The 10,000-nt window shown below is 33.0% G+C and overlaps 1 protein-coding gene across 2 annotated transcripts in view; it reads left to right on the top strand.

Moving 5' to 3' along the window:
• The first annotated feature begins 717 nt into the window (after window positions 1–717).
• Window positions 718–10,000, top strand: part of LOC137645862 (ninjurin-1-like) — a 157,186-nt gene continuing 147,903 nt past the window's right edge. For both annotated transcript variants that reach the window (XM_068378855.1, XM_068378856.1), the window contains exons 1-2: window positions 718–871; window positions 8,474–8,691. In XM_068378855.1, coding sequence (XP_068234956.1) covers window positions 850–871; window positions 8,474–8,691 — 240 coding nt within the window. In that variant the 5' untranslated portion in view covers window positions 718–849. The remainder of the gene's footprint in view (window positions 872–8,473; window positions 8,692–10,000) is intronic.

Below are 10,000 nucleotides of genomic sequence, written 5' to 3'. Positions count from 1 at the left end.
GCGATCGAATCCTAACTCCTTCAAATGTGTGTGTTGGAGTATGTATAAGATGAGACCAATTACTACCTGTTACTATTAACAATACAGGGTCTGATTAAAACGAAATACAAATAAAAAAAAACAGGTCAAAGCGTGTGAGAACACAGAAAGGCAACAAAACAACGAAAAGCCATCAGTATCATAAAATAAATGATAAAGAAAAGGCTGTTTGAGTAAATATCTGGCAATGATTTCAGTCTTCTAGAAGTGTTGTAAACGTTATAGTGACTGACTGGGAAAAGATCTGGCAGTGATATTAGTCTTCTGGAAACATTTCAAACGTTTTAGAGGCTGTGCAAAACCAATTATGCTTCCATTGGCCTTTAAGTTAAGTTTTATCTTTCTCTACAGTTCTTTGAATATAGTTATTATTTGTCTGACAATCTACAGGTAAGTCAGTCTCATTATTTCGTAAAATCACTGAAAATTAGCCAAACGTGTATCGAGATATAATTATTGTACTGCCAAAATCCTTATACACTATGTCCCTTCTTTTGCCTCTTACTTATAAAGGAATCTTTGGGCGACTTTATGTTTGTCTCCTATTTCAATTAATTACCGTTCATTCCATCCACTTTTACCGAGTAAAACTTTTGACGCAACAAGAGTCTATAATTGGGTTGCTGACCGGACGTCTGATATGTCAATCTTTGTCCGACCGGAAAGCGAGCGATATTTCATAATGTCGTGACTCCGCTGATCCTCTGCAGTTCGAACCTTGAGGTTTCGGGAGCAGGAGTAACGAGAGAGTGTTCCTTCAAGAAGATACAAAGTTTATCAAGTTACTTTGTTCTTTTAATCGATCAGAAGATGCCGTTGCAGGGAAACAATGGTAAGCGTTTTATGGTCTTAATATGGTGTAGTCGATAGTTGTTTATTGTCCTTGTATAGTTTCCCTTTACCTGTATAATGATTGTCTGCAAAACGTTCACGTGCATCCCTGATATGTCTGTGTGCGATCCGGATTTTAGTATTATTATTATTATTATTATTATTATTATTATTATTATTATTATTATTATTATTACTTGGTAAGCTACAACCCTCGCTGGAAAAGCCGGATGCTATAAGGCCAAGGGCTCCAACAGGGAAAATAGCCCAGTGAGGAAATGAAATAGAGAAATAGATTGCAAGAGAATTAATGAACAATTAAAATTAAATATTATAAGAACAGTAACAACATTAAAATAAAACTTTCATATATAAACTATAAAAAAATTGAAAAAACAAGAGGAAAAGGAATAAGATAGAATATTCTACCAGAGTGTACCCTCAAGCAAGGGAACTAAACCAAGACGGTGAAAGGCCATGGTACAGAGGCTATCGCACTAGCCATGACTAGAGAACAATGGTTTGATTTTGGAGTGTCCTTCTCCTAGAAAAGCTGCTTACTATAGCTAAAGAGTCTCTTCTACCCTAACCAAGAGGAATGTACTCGTTGAACAATTACAGAGAGTATGAATATCAGTAAATGTGTCAGCCGAATAGATATTAGTTTGGTTATTGACCAATCCCTTTTCTTAAAGTATCAGAAATATTCTTAAGAATTGATTGGTTCTTTCTTATATTGACATGGAAAACAAGTTGTAAAAGTATTTTCATGTATTTCATGCCATCCCTCCGTATGATAATTTCAAAATAATACTTTAGATGACAGTAATAATAATGATTATGTGTCAAAACGAAATGTTCGTAGTGACATCTATGTTTCCTAAATAGAGAAGCCTTGAAATCAGAAAGTAGATAAAAGAAGAAAATCCACCGCTTTGCAGGGAATCAAACCCAAAATTATTAGTATAGTGTTTAGGCCATTCTTGGCCTGCTGACTTGAGAGGAAGAATTTATATTCTAATTTCCTTTCAGATTTCAATGATTTCAGTAGAAAGTGTATCATAAACCATAAAAGAAACATTTCAACTGGTCATTGTGGATATTTACAATACACAGAATTTGTGAATAAGACCTGTACACATCATATCCAAAATGACTGTACGCAACTCAAAATTATTTTAGTTACATGATACGTATGACATAATTTTACTCATCCCAAACCTTAGAAATTGCATTAGGTAGATTCTGTAGATAGCTAGATGGATACATCAATAAAATGCTATGAAGGAAGTTCCTTTCTATAGAATAGGTTCGTAAAAATGAGTGTGGCATAGCGTTACTTGCTCTTTTATTGGGAAACGTTGTGATAGATAAATAGTAGAAGAGGTACTTTTTACTGATAGTTATCAAAAGTTGGCGCTCCCTTTGGTGAACAATTTCTGGTAAAGAAGGGGAAGAAATGAGCCCTTTGATAAGGTCCAATACTGTTTTTTTTTTTTCCTCGAAAGCTAATAACAAAGAAATCGATTCGCTAACAATTACTAACGAAAACACAATATTGGCACTTTGGTTGAATGGCCAATGAAGAAAAGTTACTCGTTCATCACTGAACACGGAGAACTGGAGCAGTTTCAAGTGTTTGCAGCACCCAGAATAAAATTCCGATCCAGGGTCACCCAAATTGCTTTACGGAAATCGAATATGATTCTTTTTCTCGTTGTGTATATATATATATATATATATATATATATATATATATATATATATATATATATATATATATATATATATATATATATATATATATACACACACATTTATGTATGTATGTATGTATGTATATATATATATATATATATATATATATATATATATATATATATAAATGTATATGTATATATATATATATATATATATATATATATATATATATATATATATATATATATATATGGGTGGACAGCAAATGATTATATTTATTTTGAGATTACATATACAAGCAATTACATTTACTAACACAATTATTGCATTGTTAATTAAATTCTATTGTGGACATTAATACAAAAGCCCTTAAATTTTATCAATGCAGGTGCTTAAACTGTTTTCCATCAAAATTTAGGTAGCTTTGAAGTCTGCCTTTAACGCTTCGACAATTTTTTTTGCACAAGTCTCTTTGGGTATTAATTTATTTAAATGCAGATCCTATGTGATTTTTCAAATCACCAACACTTCGGTTTTCGACTATAAACTTGTCCTTGAGTACTCCCCAAAAGAAGAAATCCATTGGGGTCAGGTCTGGTGAACGTTCTGGCCAATCAATTGGACCTCTTCGACCAATCCATTTCTCAGGAAATTTTTGATCAAGATACTCACGGACTGCTCTTGAATAATGTGGAAGGGCCCCATTTTGTTATTAATATAGGTCATGTAAATTAGGTTGTTGCTGTAAATGTGGAACAACTTGATTTATTAGAATTTCAAGATACTTATCGCCTGTGACTGCTCCATAAAAAATGTTGGTCCTAAAACACCAGAAATATATTTCAACCCAAACATTGTCACCAGGCTGATTTAATTGCTGTTCTGATGTTAAATGCATGTTCTCACTATGCCATAGAACGCAATTATGTATGTCAATATAACTGGATAATTTGAAACAAGCTTCATCGCTCCAAATAATGTTTTCAGTTTCGTTCAGCTTCATCTCACTAAATTGCAGACGCTTGTCTGGGTCCTCCTCCAAGAAGCCATAAATTAACCGTGGACAATAGATAAGCTTTCAACCCAATAGATTTCAGGATTCGAATGATAGAAACTCGTGAAATGATCTCTTCCAAAAAGGCTCTTCTGGAGGACTCTTTTGAACTCTGAACAAATGTTTCGGCAACAAATTGCTTATTATCCTCTGTACAGACTGTTTTGGGTCGACTGGGTTTAGGAGCATTAAGGATTGAGCCAATGGCATCGAATTTGTCGCGATGCGGTAAATGGTTTGTCTTTTTGGGGTTTGAGTACCAGATGTTTCAACCCAATTTCTTCTAACGGGTCCAGCATTTTAAAATCTCCTATGCTCTTTTAACACCCATTTTCTTTCATCAATACTTAAATTATTTGCCATTATGGATTCTCTGAATTATCTGAAAAGAAAACAGATTGAATTTAAATAATTGTGGTCATAAAGTTATCAATTATATAGCACAAATAACATTTATAATTAACACTTGTAATAATATAACCGACACATAAACCTATTCCACATACTGTCCATCCACTTCCGACTACCCTGTATATTCCATCAGAATTTTGATTTTATCCCAAGATGGAATCATTATAGCCCCTTTGTTTTGAGTGTTGGTTTGTGTGTGTGTGTGTGTGTTTGTGCGTGTGTGTGCGCGTGGTTACATCTTTTATGTGAAGTCCTTGGATCGGTGAGGTGCAAGAGCTTTTCTTATATTAAGAAAAATCAGTCCACCACAGTCAGGAAAATCTAAATAACGCCTATCCCTTTTTCATTGACTTGACTTATTTTTGTTTTAACCTTATAAATATTCTATTGCCTTGAAGTACTGGCAGAATTTTGGAAACAAATTCATCAGGATTTATACAATTCTGACGTTTTTCCCGCTGAGAGAAAAAAAAATCTGATCTTAAAATGAGATTTGTTAGTCGATATTTTCATCTGTCGTGTTTATAATCTTTTGAACTTGGTAATTCAGCACTTTTAAAATCAGGGTCAAATAGATTAAAGTTATAGGAGCGCTAAACTACAAAAATAATAAGCTAATATTTCAGTTAATGAAGTTGCAGACATAAAAGGCCTGAAATCTCTGCGCCTAAGAAAGACATAAATTTTAACAGGCCTAAAAAACCTGAATTATTTTATACTTAGAATTACCATTCACAACTATCACTTTTACGGGGTGCCCGTGGGTAAGAGCCCGAGCCTGGCAAATATGCCTTTTGTCAGGCAATTTTCTTCACCTCTACAAAGTCGGATGTTTATGCCTGCTAAAATGTTCAGTTTGAAGGTAGATAATATTCAGTACAAACGATAATACAGTAACAAGAAAAGAAGAAAAAGAGATCTCTTAATTTCCGTTGACTTCTATATTCAAATAACAGTTCTTATCTCCATTCAAGCCGACAAATCTTTCTGATAAAATGTAACGAACAGGCGATGGCAACACTCGGTTATGATTCTTTTTCTCTTCTCTATTCACTATTTTGAAACTGACGCATAACACATCTGACGTTTTCGTTTTACAGCAATGTGCCGGCGAAGTCGGTCTGTATGTGAACTTCAAGCTGAGTAAAGGTTGAAAATGGCGACACAATATTAAGTTACCCCATTGAGATATTGGGTTTTAACCCAATCACCCTGAAACGTAGTTTGGAATATTAGAATAAAAGCTGTGGATGAAGTTAGTTTTCTCTTTAATTGTCCATAAAACACATGGCTACATTAATATGAAAAATACTCCCTAAATCAACCTGATTGAAAACTCATGTGTATTTATGTATGAGGGGATGTTCTTCATCTATGCTTTCTTGCATGAATTTTAACCAAACCATAAACTCATAAGACACATCTTTGCATCTCGCCATATAACTGAAACAAGACACAGATTGTCTCTGGCGAGTTAGGAAGACAGAACACGCGCTTAACAATTCCTTGGGCCAACGAGATACCATTAGGTCTCGGCTGTGTATCTTTAAGGGCGAAGCAAATAGTGTACAGACACTCGAGGGCGATAAAGGTGACACACGAGGTTGTGTAACGCCTGCCACATATCGCAGATGTCCTGGCCCTTGTGTTTTCTCTCTATTTCGAACTGGTGTAATCATACATTGTAAAGCATTTCTGCTTACTTGACAAACATACATAAATACATACATACATACATACATTCATACATATCTATATATGTGTGGGAGAGAGAGGAGGATATTTGAATGTAAATATCTCTCTCTCTCTCTCTCTCTCTCTCTCTCTCTCTCTCTCTCTCTCTCTCTCTCTCTCTCTCTCTCTCTCTCTCTCTCTCTGAAAAAGCTTCCAACCTTTTGTTTAGAAAGAGGTGTTTTGTATTTCAATGGAAAAGATAAGAATTTTTGTCCTAACCTTTCGTAGGAGAAAGAATAATGTAATGTTTTGAATATATCTATCTATCTATCTATCTATCTATCTATCTATCTATATATATATATATATATATATATATATATATATATATATATATATATATATATATATATGTGTGTGTGTGTGTGTGTGTGTGTGTGTAATATGTGCACATTTATGAATAATATCCATATACATATATATATATATATATATATATATATATATATATAAATAGAATATATATATATATATATATAAATAGAATATATATATATATATATATATATATATATATATATATATATATACAGTATATATAAATAGAATATATATATATATATATATATATATATATATATATATATATATATATATATATATATATATATATATATATATATATATATACTGGATTTACACGGCTTTACACGTTAAGGGTTAGTTCCAGATAATATTACCGATTTCCAATGAGTTTAGGAAGGAGATGGAAGCCTCCTACTTTTTTCTACCTTGGTAGCAACCTACCACATTCGTCTAGCTATCAGATATATAATTAACAGCTCATGCCCTGCGTTTACTTTATTCACGAGTCAAACTTGAATCGCAAGCTTGTAGGCCATAAGAAAACACGCCTTGAGACCCATGTATGCTGTATGCACGCGTGAGCGTTTGAAAAATCCCAGAAATTTCGATGCTGTGGGCATTTGGTATATTGGCCATCTTTATCGACAATTTAAGTCTTGAAATCTAGATACTAACTACTACTAAGATCATTTCTCTTTACCACCAATATTTGTCCTGGTTTTACAGTATGAGCGGTTAACAAATTGTTGTGGTTGGGTTATTCAAGTGACGCTCGTTATCATTCAAATGCAGTACTTCTACATTAAACATTGCCATGTTATACTGTTAATATCAAGTTTAAATTCGTCGGAAATGCTGACATTGATTTCAATTAGTAATTTTTTTTTTTTTTTTTTTTTTTTTTTTTTTTTTTTTTTTTTTTTTTTTTTTGTACCTTTAAAGAGCTATGGAAAGAATAATGATGGGAATAACATTAAGAAACAGAAAAGAGTAACATGGATACGAGAGCAAATCAGAGTAAAGGATATTCAAACGTAAGAAAAAGAAATGGATATGGGCAGGACATATAATGAGAATGGCATACAATAGATGGACATTAAGACTAACTGAATGGGTCCCTAGAGATAGTAAAATAAGAAAGAGAAGAAGAGAAGACGATGGATTGACGAACTGAGAAAGTTTGCAGGTGTGGACTGGCACAGAAAGATCATACACAGACTCGGTTAGGACATGTGAGACCTATGTTCCGCAGTGGATTACTAACGGCTGATGATGATGATGATAAAGAGTGTAAATTGAAGGTCAATGTAAATTTAAACATTTTAGGAAGCATGGGATAGCGTGTTGAGCGAAACAACAAAGGGACGTGATTATATTTTTTTTTAACTTTCTTACTTTATCCAATATATACTTTGCGGCGTAGATCACTTTTGTAAAATCAAATCCTGCATTCTTTCCCCTCGACTACATCAACAGCTTGTCTCAACTGACAACCTGAGCGATCAGGGTGCCATTTTTCGAAGTAATTTCCCTGACTCAGTATTAGAGATTCAGGCACAAGAACTTCTTGGGTTACTTTGTTGGAATATGTGAGAAGTTCAAATTCCACATTAAACATCAGACTTTGAAGTTGATCGAAAACATAGCATAATACATCGTAAACCACGAATTGCTTTTTCTACTTGATTTGCAAAAAGAAAAAGATTTTTATTTTGGTTTCTTATCCTCATAGAGTGTGTTGCTGAAAACTTTTAATATTTCACATGAAGTTAGAAAGACGATGAAATTACAAAAGCATACAATTCATATTCTATTCTTTGGAAGAATCGTATAATTTTGAGAATGTGTGGGGTTCCAGGTGAAACATGTACTGTATATAGAAAAGGTGTCCGTGGAGATGCAAAATGTGCTTGGCAGATTCAACAAATGTGAATTCGTGAAAAAGAAAAGGAATCCATCATAATTTGAGCTGTGAATGGTCATTTTGACGTCGCATAGATAAGAGGCCCTTTGAGTAATCATAAATTTTGAACCTCTAGATTGACTGCTGAAAATAGATTAATCAATATATAATAGTATGCTTGTGTTAGTAACCTCTCTGTGTTTAAAAACAACCGCATGTGCAAAGAAATGGATTATCGCATAATCAAGTACACATAAGCGCTGTATATTGAGATATAGGTGTATGCGCTTGTTTACTTGCTTCCTGCCCTCATACATTAGCGCCCGGTGTTTTAATTGTTGTATCAACTTATCAGTTTGATATTCTCTCGTCAGATTGGCTGTAATGATCCTCTAAATGAAAATAACGTTCCTATATCACAACAAGAAGACATTCACGCTTGGCTCACCGAACAAATTCTAATGAATTTCAAATATCTCGTCTTTCTCTTCCAGACTTTGACGATGAGGACAGCTTTGGTTTACCTGAAAAACCTTCAACACTGGATTTTAATCATGTTAAGCGGAAGATGAACATTGCTAAGGGCTTCATGGACATTGGACTTCTCTCTGCAAATGGAAACCAACTGAGAAACATTATTAATTTCGGAGACACGGACAGTAACATCTATTATATCGTGTTAACAAGTATCATCGTTAGTCTTATTTTACAGGTATGCAACTCTCTCTCTCTCTCTCTCTCTCTCTCTCTCTCTCTCTCTCTCTCTCTCTCTCTCTCTCTCTCTATATATATATATATATATATATATATATATATATATATATATATATATATATATATATATATATAGAATTGGGCTAAAACCTTCCTGGCATAAGCACTAAATTTCAACTCAATTAATATGAAACAACTTTTCAGAGCATTTTCGTTGACAATGTAAATGGATAGCGTTTGTTGAAATAAATTATGTATGCTACAATTAATGATAACCTAAAAATCAACATTTGAGAGATGCTTACTAACCATTCCTTTAGAACGCACACACACACACACACACACACACACACACACATATATATATATATATATATATATATATATATATATATATATATATATATATATATATATATATATATATGTATATCATAATTCATGACATAATGTTCTAGGTAGAAGTACGAGTGTCTATATATACATTTATATTATATATACAATATATATATATATATATGTGTGTGTGTATATGTATATATATTATATGTGTATATATATATATACTGTATATATATGTGTGTGTGTGTGTATATGTATATATATTATATGTGTATATATATATATATATATATATATATATATATATATATATATATATATTCATAGAAGAGAGAGAGAGAGAGAGAGAGAGAGAGAGAGAGAGAGAGAGAGAGAGAGAGAGAGAGAGAGAGAGAGAGAGAGACTCATTGCTTGTAACTGTAAGAGTTAAAAGTATAGAGTAGGGCTTTGATTAGGAACGTAAGCCAGATAACATAAGGATCCCAAAGAGAAAAAACTATATGAATATAGACAAGGAACAAGGCTTGTTATGACACAGTTTTGTGAGAAGTTCCAGTGTAAAGGGAATAAGTAGGATTATTAGTTTATGGTCTTAGAATGATTTTTTAGATAATGGCTAGAAATGCCAAGCAGAGAGTGTAGGTAGAGACTGTGTTGCAGAACTTAATTTGGTAAGAGAAGTTAGAAGTTGCAATGATTAAAGTGAAGCGAACGAGAGAAACTAGACTTGAGAGAAATCCTTTTTTCTCTTGTGGATAGAATTACGTCCAAAGAAAGGAAATATCAAAAATACGTGTTACTTTGTTGAATAAGAAAATGAATTGAGAGTAGTTTGTTCTGAGTGGTTATTTAAATGCAAATAAACAACCAATCCAAGTCTGTTGTTGATCATAGTTATTTTCGAAGGCTTCGTTGAAATTCAGTTGGAAGGTTTGAACTGGTTACCTGCTTTCACAAGGGTCTTA

Source organism: Palaemon carinicauda, chromosome 8, assembly GCF_036898095.1.
Source record: "Palaemon carinicauda isolate YSFRI2023 chromosome 8, ASM3689809v2, whole genome shotgun sequence".
Classification (NCBI taxonomy): domain Eukaryota; kingdom Metazoa; phylum Arthropoda; class Malacostraca; order Decapoda; family Palaemonidae; genus Palaemon; species Palaemon carinicauda.
Note: the sequence above shows the minus strand (reverse complement) of the source record. Positions and strands in the feature narration are given on the sequence as shown.